Here is a 26727-nt window from a genome sequence, read left to right on the forward strand (position 1 = left end):
ACATAAACGGGAAGCTCTCTTTTCGAACCAAATAACGGGAAGCTCATGTGAGCCATGTAACGGGAAACTCATTCGAGCTGTATAACAAGAACTTCATAAGAGCCATAATTGGGAAGTTCAAGCGAGCCATTATCGGGAAGCTCCGAAGAGCCATTAATCGGGAAGCTCCAAAGAGCTATATAACGGGACGCTCATAAGAGCTGTGGTGTGTCCGCAACACATGCAGGATCACAACCAAATCGGGATGCTTCGAAAAGCTAATATCAGGAAGCTCATGAGAGCCAAATATTGGGATGCTCACGAGAGTTAATAACGGGATGCTCTTTCTAGCTGTAGTGTGTCCGCAACACATACAGGACCACAACCAAGTCGGGAACCCTGTATCTATCAAATTTCATTTATTCAAACGGGACTTAATATTTATCAGGCGTTGTTGGATATGTGATTGGATTTCATACATGACAATTACGCAATTCACATACATAACATTCAATTCAAACATATAATTATACAATTTAGTTACACGAACTTATCTCGACAAGTGTTCGTGTACATAAAAGTTACTAATCCGACACTTTGTCTTTTCCTCAATCCAATTCCGTATTTGGTCTATCTGGATCTATATGAGTAAATTTAACATCAATTCATATTCAATTCAATTTAATTAACATATTTGAAAAAATGACCATTTTACCCCTATACTTTTATTTAATTACGATTTTGTCCCTAAGCTCGGAAAATGAAATTCATGAAATTTAATCCTTATTCCAAGCCTAGCTGATTTTTACATATAACAATAACAGCCCATGTATTTCATAAAATTTATAATTTTTCTATGAATTTTACATCTTTTCGATTTAGTCTCTAGATAATAATTTTATCAAAATTCCCTTTACAAAAGTAGTTTATCTATCAACAACCTTTCATTTTCTACCATAAAACTTCATAATTCATACATACTTATCCATGTTAAAACTCTAGTACTTTTATAACTTTGCAAATTAATCCCCGAGATAGCTAGATTAAGTTATTTCGATCTCGAAAATATAAAAATAATTAAAAACGAGACTTGAATACTCATCTAATTGAGTCAAAATAACTTGCTTGAAATCAAGTCTCCATAGCTAGGATTTCCATATTTTTAATTTAGGAAATATGATAATATGATGATATTTTTCTTTATTTTATTATTTATCATCTTTTTATCATTTACTTTCCAATTTAGTCCTTTTCTTTATTTAATTTTCCATGGATGAATCATCATACTTATCTACTAACTGCTTTTAACGGTCTATTTTCCATATAAGGACCTCCAATTTTTAATTCCATAGCTATTTGATACCTATACTAATAGAACTCAAATTTTGCATTTTATGCAATTTGGTCCTTTTTAACTAATTAGACATGTAACTGATAAAATTTCTTTACGAAATTTTCATACGATATTTCTATCATAATGCAGACCATGAAATAATATTAAAATAATTTTCCTTCTGGACTCGAATTTGTGGTTTCAAAACCACTGTTCTGATTTCACTAAAAACGGGCTATTGCATATCTCACTATTTTACCGTCATTTGACTCTTATGTTGCTATTATTTTGTTATTATAATTTGAATATTGTATAACTCTTATTTTATTGTTAATTTTGCTACTATTTTAGAGGCATTTGCTTGTTAAATTGCACCTATCTAGTGTTATTTAAGTATAAAGATTTTTTTAATTTATTTTTAATTTGTTAGGAAACTTTTATTTTAATATTTTTAGTGTATTATATATATTTAAAAATTATATAAAAATACTATAAAAAATTAATACTGCTAGTCTGGGCCCAAGTTTTAGCATTTTTTATCAAGGTCGAACTTGGGCAAAATTTTAGGCCCTTTTTTGGGTCGAGCCCGAGCCTATCAAATGGGCCTAAAATTTTGTTGAGGCTCGACCTGAACCCAACCCAGCCTGACCCATGGGTAGGTCTAGTGACTACCGATATAGTTTACCCATAAAAATGGGTAAACTACACCATTAGTCACTAAACTATGGGTAAGTTTTTGTTTTGGTCACTTAATTAAAAAAAAGTTACAATTTGGTCACTGAATTGTTCAAAAGTTTCCGTTTAAGTCGCTAGGTTGTTAAAATCAATGTTGTATGACTTTCTTTGTTTGGATTACTTGCACCAATCGAAAGCTCACTTTCCCTTCTCTTCTATAGTTCAGTTTTTGTTTTCAAGAAACAACCTTAGATGTCACAAATCTACAAACCAAAATCAAACTTCTTTGATCTTTGACATCGACCTTCAGATCGACTTAGATCTAAGGTATGTTCTTCTACTCGTTGATGGGTATCCGTCCATCTTATAGACTGTCAAATTATCGCTTGGAGGTGGAACTTTAAAAAAAAAACCCCTAACAACAGGTGATTGAAATAAAAACTTTTGAATGGTTTAGTGACTTAAATGGAAACTTTCAAATAGTTCAGTGATCAAATTATAACTTTTTTAGTTAAATGACCAAAACGAAAAGTTACCCATAATTTAATGACTAATGGTGTAGTTTACCCTTTTTTAATAATGCACACAACTTTTGCTATTTCACTAGTTTCCAATGTCACATGTGTTTAATATTTAATTAATTTTTTATTTTTATTATTTTAATTACAATAATTAACGTAAAACAATATTTCTTATTTGAATTATTAAATATAATTAAACTATAATAACTTGTCAATTCAAATATTTATAATAGAAAATTTACAAATCATAATTAATACATTTTTAACATATTCAACATACACTATAATTTTACTTTATGTAATTAATACAAAGTAACATTGTTCAAAACAATAGCTGGTTAACCTAAGTTAATTTTAATATATTAATTAAGTGATAATTAAGATATTTAAAATTCTATTCAAATAATAACTCTATTTAAATCAATAAAATTAACATAATTTTTTTTACATCAAAACTTTTGTAAATAAGGTTTTATATTATAAATGTATAATAATTATCACAGTTTTGATTAAGTTATAATTATTTTTAAATATATAATTATCTTAATTTCTATTATACTTAAACATTTTTATTTTTTAAAAATATGTTTTTCTTTTTTATATTATTATTATAGATATAGATAGATTATAGATTTAATAAATAATATTTTTTATATTTTTTTTACCAATTAATTACCGCGAAATTTACCGACGGTATATCCCTTCCTTCTCACATAAGTTTCGTGCTCTCTAAGGAGTCTCTTCACTTCCCTATATATTGACTCATTTCACCCTACCGTCGACCTCTCACAAAATTTTCGTCACTTCGCCCAGAAAATTGATCCCAAGACAAAAGAACCCCATGGAAAACCACTCCCGAGACAAAGGTAAAGCTACCCAAACTGACAACGAAGACAAAGATGACCTCCAATCAGTCCTCACCCTCCAACGTCATCTACTAATGGAAGCCAAAACCTTAGACTCTGACCTCGACTTTGCATTCCAACTCCAAATGCAAGAAGCCTTTTCCGCTTCCCTCTCTGTTCACCACCCTTCCTCTTCCCTTGACGTCACTCTTTCCCCTCCTTCGGACAGGGGTTTCGACTACGTAACCCTCATGCTCCAAGACATTGAGAGGTTCGAGATGGAACGTAAAGATAGGGAAGAAAGCGAGGAAGAGATGAGGAGATTCAGGAACGACCTAAACCGTTCGATTTACGACCAAAACTTCGCTAGGTACATCATGAATGTCCCTGAACAAGAATGGAACAACTATGGGGATAACTACGAAAGGCCTTACGATGGGAACGTGGTGGAATCCCAAAATGAGGGTTTTAGAGTTTATGTTAAAGGGTTGGTGAGTGAAGAGAGGATAAGGGAGATGAAAGTTACGGTGGGGGGTGTTGGAGTTGCCATTTGTGATTTTTGGAATAATTTGGTCTTGGAATTGAGGAAGAAGTTAGACGGTGCAGAGTTCATCACCGGTGAAATGGCTGGAGTCGAGGCTGTGATTCATGGGCTTAATGCGGCTTTGAGTTTGGACTTGAAGAGGGTTACACTTTTTGTTGATGATTTCTTGGTTTATCAGTTCGTAAGTTTACAATTTTTTTTTTTCAAGTTTTCTATTATGGGTTTATCCTTTTAGGTTTTTTTTAGTATCAAGAATTGCATGTTGTTGATATGCTACCATTGGCTTATAACCATTTGAGTGGTGGGATTTCATTTATGGCTTTTTTTTTTTTTGTATTTGGTGTTTGTGCGATTGCTTCAATATGTATGCTTCTTTTTTATAGCTAATGAATTCTTTGTTGGCTTCTTATATAGAAAAATTAAAGATGGTGGGATGGCTAATTGTATTAATTATAGCCAATAGCACCATATATGGTAGTCATTTATCTTTTTGTTTTGGTTGGCATAGCTTTGATAGATTACTTGTTGCGTTATGGGTCATGCTATGGGATTGTTGATGAGGCAAGGACATTGTTATTTGGAGACGTAAGCCTTAGATAACAAATGAGGAACCCCTTTTCTAGATTTAAAGATACTTACCCAATTGGGTGATCAAATTGGTTTTTGATTCAGGTAAGTTTGGACGAGGCCTGTTTGATTAGGTGCATTTGGTTTACCTTCCCATGCTTTTTTTTAAGGCGATTGGCATGGGACTATAAGGAAATGTTGGCCAACAAGGAAAGTGCATGTTTTATAGATATAATATACGTAATGCCTTCACTTTGTCATGTGCAACTTTTTGTGCCTTGCGCCTGAGGCAATACAAGGTTCTAGCGCCCATAATGCTCCTTTGAATTTATATCTGTTTTTAAAGTTTAGTTTCTTTTTAAAAAAATTGTTTTATATGTATATGGTTTTGTAGAAGTTCCTGGTTAGAAATCGAAAATTATGATCACTTTTAGCTTTGTTTGATTCTCCCCTCATTTTCTTCTTTCTTTTCCCTTCCTTTGATGATTGTCTTGATTTACCTCTTACGGATGCTAAGTAATGGTGACTCAGTTTGTTTTGGCTAGTCTAAATTTTATCACTGTCATCCCTGGTTTTCCATAAGGAAAGGAATGTTAGTGGAAAGCCAGTAGTGTTTGCGATGTTTTGGGAATTATCCATTGCCATGCATATTTTACTTATATTTATGATTTTATTAATCTCTACATGGTAATGGTTTATGCTGTGATTTCTGAATATAGATTACAGGCAGACAGCAACCTGGACAGAGCAAGTTGGGGACAAAAGTCAACGAGGTCTCTCTTCTACAAAAGCGATTTACTTACTTTCAACCATCATTTGCGGCACGTAATGATATGAGCTTTGTGTTCAAGCTAGCAAGAGATGCTATAGTCTCTCAGATTACTTGGCCTGTAGAAACTAGCAATGGCAAGGGTTTGAAGGAGACTTGCATGATATGTTTTGAAGATACTGATGCTACCCAGATGTTCACTGTCGATGGTTGCTTTCACAGATATTGCTTTTCTTGCATGAAGCAGCATGTAGAAGTCAAATTGCTAAATGCAATGGTGGCTAGTTGTCCTCATGAAGGCTGTAATACTGAGGTGACTATTGATAGCTGTGGGAAATTCTTGGATCCTAAATTAGTTGAGATCATGAGCAACCGCAAGAAGGAAGCTTCTATTGCTGTTTCAGAGAAAGTTTATTGCGCATTTCCAAGGTGTTCTGCACTGATGTCGAAAAGTGAGGTCTTACAATATACTAGAACTGTAATGCTTGTTGCTGAACAATCTGGGGCCAGAAAATGTGTAAAATGCCATCGCTTTTTCTGCATCTATTGCAAGGTTCCTTGGCACTTTGATATGACCTGCATTGATTACAAAAGATTGAATCCTCATCCTGCTAGAGAAGATGCTATGTTGAACACTCTTGCTACTAAAAAACGATGGCGTGAATGTATTAAGTGCAAACATGTGATTGAACTTGGTGGAGGGTGCTATCACATCACTTGCAGGTACCTTTTCTTCTTTTTCCATGGAAGATAAGTAATGTCGGGGAAGGGGGTGGGGTTTAAAATCTTGGATTAGTGTCACCTTTACTCTTTACTACTCTGCCTGATGTTATCTGATTGAATGTTAGAAAGGGAGGATTTGTTGATGATTATTTACTTTGATCCTTGTTTAAAGCAAGACGATGACAAAATTAAGTTTTACCATTTGTGCAGATGTGGATTTGAGTTCTGCTACACTTGTGGAGCGGAGTGGCGTAACAAGAAACCAACATGTTCCTGTCCAATATGGGATGAGCCTAACATTATACATAATCGACAAAGGCGGCAATGATGTAATCGTACGTGGTAGAAATAGAGAGAAGACAATGAATTCCTTACTTTCTGTGGTTCTTCCCTCCTTTCTCAAAACTATTAGTTTGGGTTGATGTGTGTTGGAGGTACACATCGTCTGAATTTGATGACTCTACTTCTTGCATAGGTATCGCATACAGTCATACCCTTTGATGAAAGAGGCTCTTTTGGGACATTGCCTACATATTTTAATATAGCAATCCTTTTTTATGGTCACTGTTTCAGATTTGCAACTGTTTTGTAGTGAAAACAAAGATGGAAAGGTGAGTTAGAGCAGTGTTTAGTATTTATATTTGAAATGATAAAATGTCGTAACCATATTTTGTTGTTTCGAGTTCATGACTTTCAATATATTATTTCAAAGTGTTTTTAAAGCTTAAAAAAAAAAGGAGGAATGGGAAGTTAAAATATTATATTAAGATAAAGCTTTGATTTAGTAGTGAAATTCATGTTTAAAATAAATATAAGTAATAAGAGATTCAATTATATGTAAATTTATTATTATTATTTAAATAAATAAGAAGGTTAAAGTACTTTTAAATAATAAAATTTATTTTAATTACAGAAAGATATTTTCCTAAATTTTTTAATTGAGTTAGTGTTTAATTGACTTGTAACACTAAAGGGACGTAAATAATAGTATAGATCATTTTTAATTATGTTTAATATGTTTACATTATAATTAATATATATAATATTTACCCAAAGTGGAAGCGATGCCAGGGGTGCTCAATTCCACCGCGGATAAGCTGACAGTGAGGGACAATGCTCTCAAAGCCATAGTGAGGGCTTTGAAGGAGGAAACTAAGACCACGACAAGGGCATTGAGCACACGAATTAAGGAGCTCGAGGGAGAGCTCGTTGTGTCTCGAGTTGTTGTGGGTAAATGAGTGTTGGGTGCAACACTAAACTGAGAGATAGATGTCCCCAAACCAGAGAATTTTTAGGGGGCAAAGTCTGCAATGTAAGTGGAAAACTTCTTATAGGAGATGGAGTAATACTTCCATGCCGTGGACATCAATGATGATGCTAAGGTAAATACTATGGCTAGATATTTCACTGATTTTGTTCTTTTATGGTGGTAATGGAAGTCCACAAATGAAAGGCATGGTTAGGCCATAATTGGGACTTGGGAAGAATTTTTAAAAGAGTTTAGGAATAGTTTACCCACAATCTGTTGAGAAGGGGGCTAAGGCTAAGTTGTGTTGGTCCTCGTAACACAATACAATTAAGGAGTATGTGAATGAGTTCAGTGAACTAATGCTCCTAATCATGAATTTGAGTGAGAATGAGGCATTCTTCTTTTTTATAGATAGGTTGAAGCCGCAGGTTAAACAAGAATTTGAATGTCGAGGAGTCCAAGACTGTTCAAAGCCATGATCGTGGTAGAGTTCTTGATCGAACTTGTTCTGAGTAAAGACAAGTTCGAGTCTTCCAAGCCCAATGAGAAGGGAAATGGTGGGGAAGATGAAGGACAAGTTGAGTATAGCGACAATAATTGTGGCAATGAAAAACCACAAAATGGTAAAAGGAAACCCAACAACCTGAAAGAAAAGAAAAGTGAGATACTATGCTTCTTATATAGCGGTCCGCATATGGTAAGAGACTATCCAAAATGATCCCTATTTTTGCTATTAAAGGGGATAATAAGCCAGAAAAAATGTCCATGAAGCTTGGTTTGATCGTGAGTTTTGTCGAAGTTAAGAGGGTTAAAGGAAATGAGAAGAAGCCAGTGAAATGCTTCTTATGTTGTGGTTTGCATAGCAAGACTATCCAGAGCAATCTAAGTTGTCTATGGTCACTAAAGAAGATGAAGCAGAGCCAAAGAAGAAGGCTTTAAAGCTTGAATCAATGATATTCGATTATGTTAAAGCGAATAAGGATCACAAGTAGAAATGGTTGATGTTTGTGGACATCAACATCACAGGTTGAAAGAATGCTCTTCTTGATGCAGGGGCATCAGACTTATTCATATAAGAAAAAGTCGTGGGTAAATTTGGTCTCTTGGTTAGCAAATCGACCAAAAAGATCAAAATGGTAAATTACAAAGAGGTCTCAACTATAAGAGTAACACAAAGAGTGGAGCTACAAATCAGCGAGTGGAAAGACAAAGAAGATTTCGAGGTAAATCATTTAGATGATTATGACTTCGTGTTTGGCTTAAATTTCCTTGATTGGATTAATGTTCTATTGGTGCCTTTTGTTGATTGCATCTGTATCTTGGATACTCGACGTAAACAATATGTTGTGTCGGTGAGTCGAGACATGAGAGGTGAAACTAAGATATTGTCGACAATCCAACTAACTAAGGATGTTCTGTGTGGTAAGAACATTGACTTGGTAAATCGGAGTGCTACGGAGACCCCTTGGAAATGCTAGAGAAGCGAAAAACCAATGTAGAGCCTGTTGAGTTATCAATAGGGCTACCACCAATGAGAGAGGTGGCTTGTGCATCAAAATTTTAGGGGTAAGTAGTGTTGCAAACTGAACAGTTGAAATGAGTAAATGCAACGAGCGAGTTACATCTCAAACACTTATCTAGTGTTTTTTTTTTATTTCGACTTGCCATTGGCTTAGAAAGGACACAACGTGCCTTTTAGAGTTCTGAAGCGAGTAAGTCGAAGGACTTACAAATCAAAGTTGGCGGGAATACTCAAGGTTAACCCAGTGTTCAATGTGGGTACGCCGAAGCTTATTTGTAAGGATCAAGAGGATTTTGATCAAGGCAAGTCACAATACAAGTAAGAGTGGTGGGCTCTTGCAAACAAGATGCACCAATGAGCGAAACGATTGAAGTTAGGCGACAAAAAAAGCCAAGGCAAAGGTTTCGAGGGGTGGAACTACTTGATAGAAAGACTAGTCAAGAATCGGCCAAGGCATGTAGATAGTTCGAAGACGAATCAAAATAGTGTCATTTTGATAATGCAATGAGGGTATTGCGAGAATATGTGGGGAAGAATGTCATAGGCTACAAATCAAAGATCGTGACTAATTCGCTCAAAACGTCCCATGGAGGTCAATTGATTAAATGGAGCTTATTCAACTCACTTGAACTGACTTGATTCATGGAACATGTGGAGAAACTCATTCACTTGAAGCCTTAGTGGCCAAGTGAAACACTTAAAGAAAATTAAGACTACCATGGTAAATGTGAAAACTTATCTTAGAAGATGTGTAATCTTAGAAGATTTGATTATGTAATCTTAAAGGATTGTGTAAATCCATTAAGAATAAAAATTGTAGATAGATTTTAATCTCGACCATAGATTTAAAGTAAACTGTACCATTGAATCTGAGAAAGCTCAACTATAAATAAGGGCCCTCCCTAATTTGTGATCACTCAATTATAAAGTAATTGAATACTATTGAGTTCATTTACTCAAACACTTAATGCGTTTTTGCTTTCTTGTAAATTTTCTATCCTCTCATTGCTCTTTTGTCTTTGAATTGCTTCCACTTTATATTCAATGACTTGGAGAAATTCTATTGTAAATTCACTTTGCGAGAGTTAGGCTAACTTATGCGGATTTAAACCCAAAAAATTACCTAAAGGCACACGGACTACAAGACTAAAGTTCTAATCTCGTGACAAGTATAGGGCATTAGACTTCTTCTAGTTTGTTATAGGTTCCATGACCACTGCATTACCATTTCATAGCTCCTTTAATCAACGTATTAATTTTATGATCACTGACGAAGAAATTTGACTGCAAGGAAGATGTTGTACGGTCTTGAAAAATTGGCTACTGCTGATTTCTTTTCTTAAATGGTGACCTTGTACGTGCATGTCTGTTGTCTCTACATATTCCATCTAATTTCGATGCATCACAACAGGGTTGTCACTAGCAGTAGTTGATGCATATCAGCAGGTCGCATTCTATTAAAACATGGGAAATGTAGAATTTTCAGCAAATGAAAATCATGTAGCAAAGTTATCTATATGATATGTCACAAAAGTAATAAAATCCGGCTTTCAAACTTGTAAAATTCGGAAATAGGAAGTAGCATATGACATCATTGAGTTTCCACAGCAAAAGTAATTCCTAGTCTTCATTTGCAATGATTGCCTAGGAATGCCTCAAGCTGTCACAACCGGGACAATTGTGCAAACTCTCATGAATGTAAATGTCACAATCCAGGCAGAAGTACCGTTTGCACTTCGGGCACACAACGGCAGGCCCGGGTTTGTTTCCTGAGACCAAAAACTGGCAAGCATCAAGAAGGACAATTCTCAAATAAAATCAAAGACAGGAGGAAAGAACAATGACATATTACAAGGTCAAACAAACATAACTGCATAATCCGTGATTTAGTTTGGTTAGTTCATGCAGTCTACCTTAAAATGTAACATACACTATCACACATGCAATTTCAATACTTTTAGCATTTAATAAAATGTCAAAGCAGATTAGTATTATAAAACCAGCACGTACTCATTCCTTATCACCACTTACCCGGATCAAGGAGGCTTTGTTGGCACCCGAAACAATTTCTTTGCAGTTTGCAGTTTGGATTGTTTAAATGAGATGAGGTCACCTCGTCAAATGGTGCTATTGGAAAGAGATGATGATATGATCTAGCCAAATGGGGTGAAGACACGAGTGTCAACCCGCAGACACAGCATTCGGTAGGAAGCTCACATGCATGGGCTTTGCATCTTGGACAAGTGTAACCTGCACCTACCTTAGCTTCTTTATGACATGAACAAATCGATATAGAACCCTCAGCTGCTCTTTGTGGGAATCCCATCTTGATCAAATTAGCAACTGCAAATTCCGCTATGGCCGGTGGTGGTGGTGCATGTTCCAATATTAGCTCTTTAAAGTGGGACTGCACAAGAAAAACACATAAGAGAGATTTTTCATTTTCCATCTTTTACAAGTCGACTGAAAATACATAAAAAGAATCAACAACTCCAGTTCCCCACCTTCCAAAAGCAAAATAAAAAACAACAAATGCAAAGAAAGAAAACTTTCAAGAACAACGTGCTATATAGAACATTTTAGAAGATATAGGGGTAGCTTTTCTAAGACAAAGGTCCCTTGGATATAAACATGAGTTTACATCAGTTCAGTTTAATATGGTCAATCAATGCCTACTGTCTCTCTTACCTCATCCAGTGCAACAGAGTACGTTCCTCCTGTTTCCTGGCAAAGATGTTTGCATATAAACATTTCTGCAGCGAGGCCAATAACTGAACATCTTATTTTAGATTTCCTACATTTCTGAATGGTGTCCATTATATCTCCAGGATCACAAGTACTGAGAGCAGAATATAATATGAGAACTTCACGATGACCATATGATGGAATTTGATTCAGATACCCATCTACAAGATCCAATGCATTCTGTAAGGAGGAATCACCTGAACATTCTAACTTCTTCATCAAAGCGTTGATATGAGACTCGGGACTACCACCAATATCTGTTAAGCAGTGAGCAACCCCATCTTTTATAGTCACAATACCAACTTGACTAAGAGGATTCTGGTAAAAGAACTCCCGGATGAAAGTCTCAACATGTTTTGCAATGACAGCAATTCGACTTGGTCGGAAATCCATCTCTGAAGCTGCCTAAATACAGTAAAAACAAAATCAGTTGTTCATGTAAACAATCAAGAAATTTCAACTATTTTTTACTTCTAAATGGTTGGATCAGAATAACAAATTTTCATTGGACCTTAAAGCCTTGCTTGGTATGGAGGATGGAAAAGAGTGAAGATGGAAAATTTATTAATCAAAAGGCCAAGATTCACAATCACTTTCCTACTTTGTAACTTAACCATTAGATTGACAAATTTTCTATCCTACCTCTTTTCCATCCTTCGTACCAAACAAAGCTTAAGTGATATAATAAGTTCAATGAAGGGTTCCAGTTCTATGAAAACCTCAACCATATTTACCTAAAGGGGATATACATCAATTGTATTTTATTAAGATGCAGGACGAACAATCAAGACAAAATAAAAATAGATAGAACCTTACCAAATAAGATATTACAGAGACATAAAGCAGATAGTGGATTGGTTTTCAAGTGAAGAACTTTGATAGGAATGTATCGCTTTAAGGAAATCAAACAGGCAAATTGCTTAACACATGCAAGTAATACTACCATGAGAAACTTCAACAAAAAATACCATAAAAAGTCTTCTTGGCTTTTTCTCTATGTGAACAAAGAGGAGTGATCAAGTTATAGGCAAAACATATCATAGACTCATGATTGTGAAACTCAATTACTAGAAGTAACCAAATCAAACCTAGATAAGATTGCTTATCAAACTTGATTGTTCTGCTTCAAAAGTAAGTATTCTAGACCAAAATCATTGGTCTTTACCAAATAACGGCATATTTAGTCTAACAAGCAAAATCTTAAACTACAGTGAATAAGCGGTGAAAAATGGTACCCGAGAAAGATCGATAACAATGTATAGATAACGAATGAGACCCTTTTGTATCCGAGCAGCAGTGGACGAAAGGGAACGAAGGCGCCGGCGATACTGTGAATGATAAAGGGCCTGGTTGTCAATGGGGCGAAGCATCCCCGATTCGTCCTCTTGCAAAGATTCCCATGACCTCTCATCAGTGTAAGTTCTCTCCCACGCATCAAGATCCCCATTCACGTCATCTTCATCATCATCCTCTTCCGCTGCACCATTGATCCGTCTTCCCGCTCCATTATTCATTCTTCCTTAAGCCAACAATGCAAACGCTTCGTACACCTTGGTTAGGTTAGGTTCTACCAATCTGCAGTGTCCTAGAAATCACGACATTTTAGCAACAAATCTTAATATAAAAAGGGCGAATTAAACAAACAAATATATTCAACAATCTGAAAACTTCAAAACCATTTGTAACATAACGACATAAACAATAAAAACCAATACCGTTCGTGATTAAAATAAAAAATGTCTAAATCTTCAAAAATGTTATTTTCTAGTTTATACAAAAAAAGGGAAATTCACAATGAGAATGCAAAGCAACTGTTTGAGGAAATGGGTGAACTAAAATAGAAAAAAGGGTATGCAGATTTTGATTAATAGAATGGGATTTGAGACAACCCATTTGATGGGATAAGTTTAGAATCAAATTAAAGGGAGAAAAAGCCAATAGTTCTATAAGCACAAAAATACTATTAGAAAATAAAAACGAAAACATTTAGAAAAAAAGCTAAATAAAAGATTAATCTTTCTTTTCTTAAAGAGAGGGAGTAAAGAATCACCTGGATTTTCCAGAAAACTTGAAAATTAGGAGCTGAAGTGAATTAAAACCAGAACAAAGAGTGTCAATGCTTGTTCTTTACTACTTATATAACATGAAACTTTCGGGGTCCTTTTTTAGAAAAAGTAGAAAATAGAAGTACTGTTACTGATTTCGCTACCAAAAACGAAAAGAAAAACCTATGCCGGCCACGGTGCTCGAACCCACGACCAAAATGTTAAGCTCTGACTATTGAACTAGACAAATAATTTTATTTTAGGGTGAATTTGTTTAACCGGAAATAAGCTTATGAAATCATGCAATATGGATGGGGATGGGGAGAGTTGAGTTTTTGTTAGGGAGGATGAAACGGGTTTTGACCTATTCGATCCGATAATATCACGAGTGAATAAATCAATACCATCTCCGTCTAATAAATTTATTTGAATTTATTGATATTTTGAGTCTTAAAATTTTACGGTTTTGATCTTTTAAATTAACATACAAATATTTTAGAGGATGTAACTCTCTTTTATCTAAAGATGGTAGAAAAATTACCAATATATAATTCGAGGACCTAACCTAACATATAACTTTTACACATTAACCCGAATTTTTAGTTAGCCCATTATCAATCAGAAATTAGTTATTAGACTATCTACTATATTCGGCTCATACTTTATTTAATTATTGAAACGCAATAAATCTTAATCAAATTAGATCAATTTTAATTTAGAATACCCTTTTAAAATAGTAAATTATTCTTATTATATATGTGATGTCCATATTTTTCCAACATATTTTTCTACTCGTCGATGGGCATTAATCCACCATATTGATTGTCAAATCGTCACTTGGAGTTCGTTAGCTAGATTTTTTTTCTTAAATAATAACCCAATGACTTAAATAAAAACTTTCAAATAGTTCAATGACTTAAATGAAAACTTTCAAATAGTTTAGTGGCTATTTTATAATTTTTTAAAGTTAAGTGATCAAAATTTAATCTTACTAATAATCTCATGAACTTGGGTGTAGAGATGATATCAGCTCGGTTCGGTAGGTTTTTTTTTTTTAAATTGTTAACCTTCCATCATAATTCGGTTTGGCTTGATTCGATTTTCGATTTTTCATATTAATTTTTGGTTTTAGATTTTAGACTTATTTTGGCAAAATGAGATTTGTTTTATAGCTTTTAAATATTATTTAATAAAATTTCAAAAAAATTCATAAATATTTGTAAAATGCAATAAGTTTTCAAGAACTTTAAAATTAATTTCACTATTTTAAATATAAAATATTTATTTTTATATCTTAAAAGTTTAAAATCAATTATAAATTAAATAAAAAATAAAAATTAGTTCGATTTTGGGTAACCGCAATTTTTAAACTTCCATTTCATAAACCATCCAAACACCTCGGTTTGGGTCGATTTTCGATTTTTCTTGCTCAACCTTACTAGAGTGTAGTTTACCTTTAAAATATTAATATTTTATACTAGTTTAGCCCCTTTATTCTTTGTAAATTTTAAATTTATTCCATGTACTTTTATTTATTGGGAATTTAGTCTTACTTTTTAGATTTCAAATTTTATATCCAACTGTTAACACATTAAAATTATTTTGTTAAAGTCAAGTTTATTATAACATTATTTTTTGGAGAGACCTTATTACCATTAGAGGCGATAAGGGTGAAGCTAGGTCAAGGCCCGGATTTAAGAAAATTTCCAACTTTGAGTTCATTTTCGCCCAAATGGACCATTTCACTGTTTAAAAATAATAACAAATTATATTTAAATTTAATTATAAAAATTAATATTGATATAAATTTTTATATTTTTATTATTTTAAATAATAAAACGGCAAAGTTATCAAAGCCCAACCTTAAAAATGTAAGCCCAAGTCCATCCTAAAACTAGACAAGCTGATTGGGCTAATTGGGTTACACGGCTCATTAACACTTCTTAATAATATATTTTTTGAATTTTTGAAACTTTTTATTTTTAATAATTTGAAAAAAAAATCAAATGATTTAAAAAATATTTTATATTTTATTTTTGAATGTTAAAGGGTTTTTTTTTCATACATTTTGAATTTTTATAAAAATAATATACTTTTTTTGATATAGTATGAAAAAAATATTTTTTAATTTTTTAGTTTTAAAGAATAAGGACCAAATTAAAAACCTTAAACATTGAGGGCTAAAAAGGCTATTTTACCACTTTTTTAACTTATGGTAAAACTAGATGGAAGTAAAATAATCCGGTTTAAATTTCATTGTAGTTAACGATACTTTGTTTAAAAATCCTGCAAATTCTAACAATTTATATAAATCCTAATTTTGATGTTAATAAGCCATCCCACCGCCACACCCCATCTTCATAAATTCATTTTCCTCTTGAAATGTTTATGTAAGTATGCTTCTTTCTTTTTTCTGAATATTAAAAATTAAATCAGGATTTGGGCTTTTCCATAAAACGTTGAAGTTGAAATCTAGTTTTCTGTGATACTATATTTTGTGAACCAACGAGAGGAAATGGAATACAGAGATGGTACAAAGTCAAAATTGTAAATATTAAATGTATTTAGTGTTTGGTGTTAGTATGGATTGGGCATCGACAGAGTGGGCAATTTGGTTTCCTCTTAACCCACTCGAAAATGCAATAATCATGGAACATATGGCCGCACACTCTCATGCCTCTTGCTTCCTCTCCTTTCTCCATATACTGTACACAAATCCCACAAACATGGCCATCTTCCTCTTCTATTTCCACCCCATTTGTTCCAGCAAAGTCAGGGTGGATTGTTTCCGACAAGAGTTTGGCGAGTTCAATATTCACCTCCAGCTGGACTTCCATTAACGTCGTTTCCAAGTCTCGGTTGGTCTCACGAGCCCTCCTCATGGCCACCTCCGTTCTCATGTCGTCGCACCTCATGAACTCCACCTTCCCCGTTCTTGTTGGGTCATCCGAAGTTGAGTATCGTCCCCAGTTGCTTAATCTGTTCAGGGTTTCTGCTTCAAGGCTCGCTATTTGTTTCACCCTATCCATGCCGCCCACCCTCTAATCTAAAATCGATACGTAAACCACGATTGGTTTTTCCTCTGCTTAAGGTGGAAGAAGAAACAAATTAAGAGGAATGAACGAATGATTGAGACAAATCGGAATGGTTTAGAAAGAACATGTATTTATTAGATTTGGCAACCGCGTTGGCTTAAACCGACTTTGCCTGGTGTTTTTTTTTTAAATCATTATATGATTGTAAAAGAAAAAAAGAGGGAATTTTATTGGTTAAAATATGGTGTTAGTTCCTACACTTTTATCAAATTTAAGATTTAGTCTTTGCATCGAAGAAAGTTGAAAATTAAGTCTTTTTACTTTTATAGTTTTGAAAATCTCAGTCCAATCACTTATATTGTTAGTATTTTTTTTTGTTAAAATTTGTCTAGCATATTAATTAGGCTATTCTCACATAACATGGTATATGATTAACAAAAAAAATATATTAAATTGATAAATGCTGACAAAAACTGCCGACAAAGTAATGATTAGCCTAAAATTTTTAAATTGAAAAATAAAAAGATTGAATTTTTAATTTTTAAAGTACAAAACTAAAAGTACAGGGACTGAAAACTTATTTTAACCAATTTTATTTGTATGACTGCTAGAAAATGCAGCCGCCCAGGCTTCAAAGTGACTTGCATTTGCAGTCATATCTTTATGAGCACGCACCTTATTCTAGTTTAGTTTATCCCGCATGACAAGCCAAATGAAGAATTGGATGCGTTCACGGCACTGCAAAGACCGAATCCAATCCCATCTTCTCCCCATATGCATATCTCGATCAAGATCAACAAGCATTGAGTAAGCAGACACCACTTTGAATCTTCATTGCTTTCATATCCCCAGCAAAAGGAGTCATCGATAACTTGGAACTATGGCAACAAAGTGGCCTTAATTTCCAGCAAAACGTCAATCAAGTGAGCATGCTGGGCCACAAATAAATTCCAATTCCTTGAAGCATCAATAAAATCTGAAACCTTTCTGGCACAAAACTATTAGATTGAATTAGCTTTCATAGTGGTCCATTGCCTACCTACTAGTCCAACCAAAATCTAATATTTGAAACACAATTTTTTGTTGGAACATTTTCAAATATTTATAGTGTCCCAATAACTATAAATGAATGGGTGTAATTAATCAAAAGTTATATTATTTGATTTTTTGAAAAAAAATTATAACTATTTAAATAATATTATTTGAATAGTTATAATATTAAATGAATAATTATGTGTTTATTTTAAAGACATTATTATTCAGAATGACACCTATTGAAAAATGTCTTTATGAAGAGACATGAAAATTCCTATAAATAGGAATGAGATTTCATTTGGAAATCACACCAACAAATTCTAATATTCTTTCTTTCCTTCCTTCATTTTCTAATATTATTAGATTATTCTATAAAGTATTACTACAGAAATCCTTTATAGAAATTGAGTTTTTTGTCATACATTGCTCAGTGTGTAGTGGGCTATTCTTGTCAGTGCAAAACACAAATATTAATTGGCTTCATTGTATCCTCGAGGTGAATTTGCTTGGAACTCATTTACACACCGAAAATAGGTAGGGGCGAATATAACCTTAAAGATAGTGACTTGATACTTACCTTGGAGCCTTGTCCTATTTCTTCTTTTTCTTTTCGAGTTTCGTTCATGTGTTTGAGATTTTCTTCACTGGAGATTTGTACTAACAATTTTAAGGTTATATAATTCATGATGACCACCACAACACATGAAAGTGGAACACTAAGGGAGTTGGCTTCCAACTTTGTCAAACTTAATCGGTTTGATAGTGGCAATTTTCGACAATGGCAGAAAAAGATGCACTTCTTATTATCAACTTTGAAGATTGCTTATGTTTTGGATACTCTAATACCTGAAGAGAATGATCACGAATCTGTTGCTGCAACCCGAGAAAGACAAAAATGGGACAATGCTGATTACATGTGCATGGGTCACATATTGAATGGTTTATCTGATGGTTTGTTCAACACCTACCAAAACGAGGTCACCGCTAAAGAATTATGGGACAAATTAGAGACAAAATACATGACCGAAGATGTTACAAGTAAGAAATTTATTGTCAGTCGTTTCAATAATTATCAAATGGTTAATGGTCATTCTGTTATGGAACAATTCTGTGATATTGAAAAGATGTTGAATCAATTCAAGCAATATGATATGAAAATGGATGAAATGATTGTTGTATCCTCCATAATAGACAAACTTCCTCCATCTTAGAAAGACTTTAAAAGAAGTCTAAAACATAAGAAAGAGGAAATATCTCTTGAGGCTTTGGCAAATCATCTTCGTATTGAAGAAGAATATCGAAAACAAGACCAGAACCTAAATTCTGAAAATGCCAATGTGCATGTTACGGAGGAAGTGCAGACTACTAAACCATTCAAGAGAAAGTTCAAAAGACTGATAGAGCACCTAAGTTCAAAAATAAACAAAAGGGCTCATGCTATCATTGTGGTAAGCTAGGACATTTCAAGAATGAAAGTCGATTTTTAAAGAAGAAATCATATTCTAAGGCTGATAATAACGAAAAGTTCATTACAATGATATCTGAAATTAATATGGCACAAGATGATAATACATGGTGGATTGATATCGGAGCAACCAAACATGTGTGCAAAGACAAAAACATGTTTACAAAGTTCACACAATGTAAAAATGACAATGTCTTGTACATGGGAAACTCTTCCAACGCAGCAATCAAAGGTAAAGGGTCTGTTGAACTACAATTCACTTCTGGAAAAGTTTTAACCTTAAATGATGTATATTATATACCAGAAGTTAAGAAGAATTTAGTGTCTAGAAGTCTGTTGAATAAGTTTGGTTTCAAGCTTATTTTTGAGGCTGATAAGTTTATTTTGTCTAAAGGGGAATTTTGTGTGGAAAGAGTATATGTATGAGAGTATGTTCAAACTCAATATTACTAATAAGAATAAAAATACTATTTCTGCTTATATGGTTGAATCTTTTTGTTTGTGGCATTATAGATTAGGTCATTTGAATTATAGAAAATTGAATGACATGTATAAGTTAGATTTAATTCATGTTTTTAATAATAATATTAAAAAATGCAATACATGTATGTTGACTAAAATTACAAGAAACCTTTTCCCTAAGGTTAAAAGGAAAACAAAATTGCTTGATTTGATACATAGTGATTTATGTGACATGCATAATACTCCTACATTAAGTGGGAAGAAATATTTTGTTACTTTTATTGATGATTGTTCTAGATATTGTTATGTATATTTATTGCATTCAAAAGATGAAACACTTGATAAATTTAAAGTTTATAAATCTAAAGTTGAACTTCAGTGTGAATCATTTATCAAGTGCTTAAGATCGAGTAGAGGTGAAAAATACTATAATCCAAGTTATTTTGAATCCACGAAATTGTCCATCAAGTTTCAGCCCCTTACACATCACAACAAAATGGTATAGCTGAAAGGAAAAATAGAGTCTTGACTGAAATGGTAAATTCAATGTTATCATATTCAGATATTGAAAAGGTTTTAGGCGAGAAGTAGTTCTAACAGCTTGTCATATATTGAATAAAGTTTCTAATAATGAAACTAAAATAACCCCCTATGAACAATGGAAGAAAAGGAAACCAAACCTTAATTATTTGAAGGTTTGGGGTTGTAGAGCTATTGTCAAAGTTCCAACACCTAAAAGTAAAAAGTTAGGCAAAAGAGATGTTATTGAATCAAGAGATGTTATTTTTGATGAAAATAGATTTAATTCTGTATCAAGACAATTACAGCCACAACAATTGATTCATTCTTCAAATGAGAATGAGATTCCATTGGAATAAATTGATAATAATGATGAATCTTGTCAAGAATTAAGAAGAAATAAGAGGATTAAAGATGTCAAATATTTTGGACCAGATTTCATTATGTTTCTTGTAGAAAGAAAATGTGAAAGTATATGCAATAATATACCTTATTATTATAATATGGAATCTGATCCTATTACATTTGAAGAGGCAATGAAATCTCAACACTCTGCTTTTTGGAAAGAAACAATAAATGATAAGATAGATTCAATAATGGGAAATCAAACTTGGATCTTAGTTAATCTTCCACCAGGTTCCAAACCAATAGGTTGTAAATGGATCTTCAAAAAGAAAATGAAGGTCGATGGAACCATTGATAAATTTAAAGCAAGGTTGGTAGCCAAAGGTTTTACACAAAAACAAGGTATTGATTACCTTGATACCTATGCTCCAGTAGCAAGAATTGCTACAATTAGACTCTTAATATCACTTACCGCTATATATAATTTGGTTGTTCACCAAATGGATGTTAAAACCGCATTTTTAAATGGTGAATTGGAAGATGAAGTGTACACGGAACAACCGAAAGGATTTGTTGTTCCAGGACAAGAGTATAAGGTATGTAAGCTTGTTAAATCTTTATATGGGCTTAAAAAAGCACCAAAACAATGGCACCAAAAGTTTGACAAGGTTGTTTTAGCTATTGGCTATAATGAATCCGATAAGTGCATATATAGCAAATTTAAAAATGGAAAATGTGTCATAATTTGCTTATATGTAGATAACATGCTCATTTTTTACATGAATTTGGAACAAATAGAAAACACAAAGAAATTCTTGTCAAACATCTTTACTATGAAGGATATGAGTGTAGCAGATGTTATTCTTGGGATTAAAATAACCCGAGATGAAAGCACTATAACTTTATCAGAATCACATTACATTGAAAATGTGCTTAAAAAGTTTGATCTTTTCAACTGTATACCAACATCTACACACATGGATCCTCAAATAAAATTAGTATCTAATACTGGTAGGAAAATTGATCAATTGAAATATGCAAGTCTAATTGGTTGTCTTATGTACATAATGACTTATACAAGACCAGATATTTCATATGTTGTTGGAAAATTGAGTAGGTACACAAGTAATCCAAGTAGTTTGCGTTGGCAAACTTTGACTAGAGTACTTAGGTACTTAAATAAAACTATTAACTATGGATTGTGTTATAATGGATATCCTCCAGTTTTAGAGCGGTATTCAGATGCTAGTTGGATTACAAGTTTAGAAGATCATGTATCTACTAGTGTCACGGACTTAGAGTTTTCCCACGGATCCGTACGACCTTAGGCAGTTACTTTGCTTAAAAACGCCTAAGTCAGCCTAACTTGCAGTGATAAATGATTCAACAGTAAAAACGCGTAAGTCAACTTAACTCGCAACGATAAAAGATTCAACAGAATTCCCTTAAGGTTTCCACGAACAACAGCAGAAGAACGAAGTAAGAACGAGCCTTGAAAGATGAACAAAAGTAAGAACACTTGAGAGAAAAGTTTGAGTGAATACTCTCAAAATTCTTATTAACAACTGAATGAATTACAATAAGCAAAGAGGTCTCTATTTATAGTTGAGCCTCCCTAAAATCAACGGTGTAAATCACAGTACATCAATGGCTACAATTAAAAGCTGTATACAATTAGAACTCTAAGCTTACATAATTAGCTATATACAATTAGAACTCTAAGATTCCATAATTATATCTTCTAGATCACTTCCCATTTTTGTCGGGCTTTTGAGATGGGCTTTTAATCTCTCCAAGCACCGGGCCAGTTTGGTTGGGCCAAATGACCTCCCTCGAATACGATGGATAGCACAAGTTTTTCATGGTTGCGTACTCCGATGCGCAACCCATGACATTCTCTCCCACTTGTTCTAGCGACGCCCTCGTCGCATCCTCCTTATGGAACTGGTCAATCTTCCCTTGGAACTGCCACAATGCCTCGGCAGGTTCCCAACTTGCTTCGCTATCAGGAAGTCCCCTCCATCGAACTAAGTACTCAAACCGTGGTCGGTGGTACTTTTGTCTAATTACCTGATCTGCCTCAATGTTCTCGACTTCACGATCATACGACACATTTACCCCCATCGGTGCTCGTTCGAACTTGCCTCGATTCAGATCCTCTTGATCCTCATGAAATGGCTTAAGCATGCTTACATGGAAGACTGGATGGACTTTAAGTTTTCCTGGCAACTCAAGCTTGTAGGCCACCTTGCCTACTCTCTTCACAACTTTGAACGGCCCTTCATACCTTTGCACAAGACCCTTGTGTAAACCAGTATATCACAAAATCAAGTGTAGTTTAGCAAGGATTGAGTCACCCACTTCAAATTGTACATCCCTTCGATTCTGATCGGCCCACTTCTTGCTACGCTTACTTGCCTTGTGAAAACAAGCTCTAGCCAAGTCATTCTTCTCTTGCCAATCTTTTGCGAATCGATAGGCTACCGAATTTGGTCCTGTATAATGGGTCACAACAGCGTTGGATGCGAGTGGTTGTTGACCTGTCACTATTTCAAATGGACTTTGATTCGTCGCCCCACTTCTCTGTAAGTTGTATAAAATTGGGCCACATCCAATAAATTTGGCAATCTCTTTGTGTGGCACTCACATAGTGTCGAAGGTACGTCTCCAACAATGCATTTACTCGTTCAGTTTGCCCATGGGTTTGTGGATGCATGCTCGTGGAGAAATTCAAATATGAGCCCATTGACTTGAACAACTCCGTCCAGAACCGGCCCGTAAATCACCCATCTCGATCACTGATAATAGACAGTGGCACTCCCCAATATTTCACCACATGTCTAAGGAACAACAGAGCTGCTTCCTCAGCAGGGCACTCCTTGGTAGCTAGAATAAATGTTGCATATTTTGAAAACCTGTCCACCACAACAAGAATACTCGCAAACCCATCAGACTTAGGCAAACCAATAATAAAATCCATGGATAAACTCTCCCCTGGCCTTTCCGAAACTGGCAAGGGTTGCAGCAAACCGGCTGGAGTCTTTAACTCAACCTTGTCTTGTTGGCACACTAGGCAAGTTTTCACATAGGTTTCTACATCAGCACCCATGTGAGGCCAGTAATAACAATCCTCCAAAAGTGCCAACGTACGATGCATCCCTGGATGGCCTGCCCATTTCGAGTCATGACATTCCTTCATGACTTCCTTGTGGAGTTTCCCATAATGGGGCATATAGAGGCGACGCCCATGAGTATATAACAGCTCCCCATCAAGCCAAAATCTTTTCGTTTTTCCTTCTTTGGCAAGCTCAATTAAATTTTTGGCCGTGGGATCATGGGACAATCCCTCTTGAATGCGTTCCAACAAAGAACCCTCAGGTTGACTAATTGTTGCAAATTCCATCTTTCGATTGGAACCCAATAGATAGTCTCTCCATGTGCGCAAGCAGTGTACTACCGCAGTCATCTCTTTCTCTTGGACCGTATATCTACGCTCTGTCTCATTAAGCTTTCGACTCTTGAAAGCAATTGGGTGCCCATCTTGCTTTCGACTGGTTCCCTCGTCATTTCTTGCTTCAATTTAGTGAAGGCCTTCTCACATTCTGGATTCCAATCCCATACCTTCCCCTTTTTCAACATGTTTGTCAAGGGAGTGGTGATTCTGGAGTAGCCTTCGACAAAGCGTTGATAGTAATTTGCCAACCCAAGGAAGGATCTCAACTCTGTTATCTTGGTTGGAGGCTCCCATTCTGAAATGGCTCGAACCTTGCTCTTATCTATTTGGATCTTACTACCTTCCACAATGTGGCCTAAGAATGACACCTCTTGTTGGGCAAATGAGCATTTCTCCTCCTTGATGAACAACTTATTTTCCCTCAAAGTTTGGAACACCTCCCTCAAGTGTCCTATGTGCTCTTCAAGATACTTGCTATACACTACAATATCGTCAAGGTAAACAACCACAAAACGATCAAGAAAGGGTTGAAGTACCTGATTCATTAGGGTGCAGAATGTAGCTGGGGCATTCGTGAGTCCGAAAGGCATCACAAGGAACTCATACGAACCGTACCGTGTCACACAAGCTGTCTTTGGTTCGTCCCCCTCGGCTATCCGAACTTGGTGATACCCCGATCTCAAATCTAACTTGGTAAACCATCTTGCACTACCAAGCTGATCAAACAAATCTGCAATAAGAGGAATAGGGTACCTATTTTTCACAGTGATCTTGTTTAGAGCTCGATAATCGATGCACATTCTCAAGGACCCATCATGTTTCTTTTGGAACAACACTGGCGCACCATATGAGGATTTAGATGGTCTAATGAATCCCGCATCCAAAAGGTCCTTCAATTGTTTCCGCAACTCTTCTAATTCTGGCGGAGACATACGATAGGGGGCCCTTGCTGGCGACACAACATTGGACATTAACTCGATTTTGTGGTCTACCTCCCTCTTGGGTGGCAAACTTTTAGGCAACTGTGCAGGCATTACATCTCGAAATGATTGTAACAATTGGCCCACTTCTTTCGGGGTCTTACTAACAGACTCAGCGGTCCTTTCGATCTTTAAGGTGGCTAAATATGAAACTTCATTCCTACGAACACCTTTAGCAAACTGAATTGCTGACAGTGTTTTTCCCTTAAAGCTTCTTTTCCTTGTCACTTTCACCATGCATTGATGTTTTGCGTCTGAAATCACCATGTAATTGCTCGAAGGGGCAATAAGAGCATTAACCTGATCAAGGAAACTTAGTCCCACCACAAAATCATAATCATTAAGTGGTATTACCTTAATGGATACCTTCCCGGACCATTTGTCGAGTTGAAGATCCACTCCCTTTGCAACCTCCTTGATTGGAACACATTCTGAGTTTACTGTTTTGATCCGACCCACTTCATTTTCTATCTTTAGGTCCAGTTTACAAGCAGCCTCCTCGGATATGAACAAATCAGAAGCGCCTGTGTCAACGAGCGCATTCAATTTTCTGTTGGCCACAATGATGTCTACAAACATCAAACCAGGGCACATTCTATCTTCAACACCCCCTAGTATCGAACCAAGATTGTTATCCTCTACATCGGACTCACCCTTTGCTTCCATGGCCATGAGAGCGGCCTTCTTTGGGCAGTCCTTGATCATATGAGGACCATCACAGTGAAAGCAACTTATAGGCCCACTCTTTCTCTTATCCCAAGGCTTCTTACCATTCCCTTTCCTAGTGGGCCTTTCTTTATCTCCCCCACTATTACCCTTTTGATTAAATCTGGGCTTAGAAGAATTGAGATTATCTTTCTTCCCACCAAATTCAGTAAGCGATTCTGCTACTGACATAGCCTTGATGAGTTCTTGAACTCCTCGGCGTTACAACTCTTGCTTCACCCACAGTTTTAATCTATCCATGAAGGAAAAGAATGCCTCTTTCTCCCCCATATCTGAGATTTGGAGCATAAGCTCACTAAACTCCTGCACATACTCCCTCACAGTGCCTTGTTACGCAAGCCGACGCAACTTTGCCCGAGCCTCATCATCGGCATACTCTGGGTAAAACTGTGCTTTGAACTCACATCGAAACTTCTCCCATGTTTCGATTTCGGTCCCACCACGTCTCACATCAGTGGACCTACGATGCCACCACAACAAAGCAACGTCAGATAAATACATTACAGCAGTAGTTACCTTAGTGACATCCTCCGTGATGCCTTTGGCACAGAAGTATTGCTTGATTCCCTACAAAAAGTTGTCCACATCTCTTGCGGACCTTGTTCCCTTGAACTCCTTGGGCTTGGGAACATCAATATTGGGCTTGGGTGTGACAGCCGTTAACCCACCATTGCCCAAAGCAACCTTGTAAATTGTGATTTCACCCTTAAGCTCCGCAATCTCTCTTTTCAAGGCCGCCACCATAGCCTCAATGGCATCATCTCTACCAGTCAACTGTTCCACATTATCTGTCACATATACTTTGAGCTGCTACTGCATGGACTGCAATCCATCATGGAGCCTGTCGTCGACATCATCAATCCTCTCCTTGATATCCCCCACGAAATTTTCGAGAGTGACGACACGATCCTCTAAAGCTGACAATATGTCCCTCGAGCGACTAGCTTTCCTTGCCCTCCCACGAGTCTCTATTCCCTCAACTTCTTTCGACATCTTTCAACGATAGCTACGAACCTTAGCTCGGATACCAACTGTTACGGACTTAGAGTTTTCCCACGGATCCGTGCAACCTTAGGTAGTTACTTTGCTTAAAAACACCTAAGTCAGCCTAACTTGCAGTGATAAAGGATTCAACAGTAAAAAATGCCTAAGTCAGCTTAACTCGCAACGATAAAGGATTCAACAGAAT

General features: G+C 35.4%; 3 protein-coding genes across 7 annotated transcripts; 1 reads left to right on the forward strand and 2 right to left on the reverse strand.

The window, feature by feature from the left end:
* The first annotated feature begins 3294 nt into the window (after positions 1-3294).
* Positions 3295-6632, forward strand: LOC107891494 (uncharacterized). The gene is made up of 3 exons (XM_016816322.2): positions 3295-4078; positions 5184-5956; positions 6167-6632. Exons 1-3 carry the CDS (start codon positions 3350-3352, stop codon positions 6282-6284), a joined length of 1620 nt encoding a protein of 539 aa, XP_016671811.2. The 5' UTR covers positions 3295-3349; the 3' UTR covers positions 6285-6632.
* Positions 6633-10156: 3524 nt separating this feature from the next.
* Positions 10157-13906, reverse strand: LOC107891493 (general transcription factor IIH subunit 2). Of its 5 annotated transcripts, none has more exons than XM_016816319.2 (5): positions 13523-13906; positions 12708-13057; positions 11416-11877; positions 10759-11134; positions 10157-10496 (listed from the first exon to the last, which is right to left on the reverse strand). In XM_016816319.2, the coding sequence occupies exons 2-5, from the start codon at positions 12984-12986 to the stop codon at positions 10372-10374; spliced, it is 1242 nt and encodes a 413-aa protein (XP_016671808.1). In that variant the 5' UTR covers positions 12987-13057; positions 13523-13906; the 3' UTR covers positions 10157-10371. The 5 variants fall into 5 exon arrangements, with proteins under 5 accessions (XP_016671808.1, XP_016671810.1, XP_016671809.1 ...); XM_016816321.2 differs by having other exon boundaries at positions 10157-10509; positions 13523-13837; XM_016816320.2 differs by having other exon boundaries at positions 12708-13047; positions 13523-13821.
* A 2175-nt stretch (positions 13907-16081) lies between these two features.
* On the reverse strand, positions 16082-16546 carry LOC107892559 (E3 ubiquitin-protein ligase RNF181 homolog). Its single transcript, XM_016817628.1, has one exon. The coding sequence runs from the start codon at positions 16544-16546 to the stop codon at positions 16082-16084; it is 465 nt and encodes a 154-aa protein (XP_016673117.1).
* Between the last annotated feature and the right edge of the window lie 10181 nt (positions 16547-26727).

Source organism: Gossypium hirsutum, chromosome D09 (assembly GCF_007990345.1).
Source record: "Gossypium hirsutum isolate 1008001.06 chromosome D09, Gossypium_hirsutum_v2.1, whole genome shotgun sequence".
Lineage (NCBI taxonomy): Eukaryota > Viridiplantae > Streptophyta > Magnoliopsida > Malvales > Malvaceae > Gossypium > Gossypium hirsutum.

What these genes read in the sequence shown, in the direction of transcription:
- LOC107891494 (XM_016816322.2), top strand. Translation starts at nt 3,350, where the DNA reads ATGGAAAACCACTCCCGAGACAAAGGTAAAGCTACCCAAACTGACAAC. An exon ending in ATTTCTTGGTTTATCAGTTC is followed by an intron (nt 4,079 to 5,183) that starts GTAAGTTTACAA and finishes TTCTGAATATAG; the next exon opens with ATTACAGGCAGACAGCAACC. An exon ending in TGCTATCACATCACTTGCAG is followed by an intron (nt 5,957 to 6,166) that starts GTACCTTTTCTT and finishes CCATTTGTGCAG; the next exon opens with ATGTGGATTTGAGTTCTGCT.
- LOC107891493 (XM_016816319.2), bottom strand. Translation starts at nt 12,986, where the DNA reads ATGAATAATGGAGCGGGAAGACGGATCAATGGTGCAGCGGAAGAGGAT. An exon ending in ACTCTGTTGCACTGGATGAG is followed by an intron (nt 11,135 to 11,415) that starts GTAAGAGAGACA and finishes TTTCTTGTGCAG; the next exon opens with TCCCACTTTAAAGAGCTAAT. An exon ending in ACAAAGCCTCCTTGATCCGG is followed by an intron (nt 10,497 to 10,758) that starts GTAAGTGGTGAT and finishes TTTTGGTCTCAG; the next exon opens with GAAACAAACCCGGGCCTGCC.
- LOC107892559 (XM_016817628.1), bottom strand. Translation starts at nt 16,546, where the DNA reads ATGGATAGGGTGAAACAAATAGCGAGCCTTGAAGCAGAAACCCTGAAC.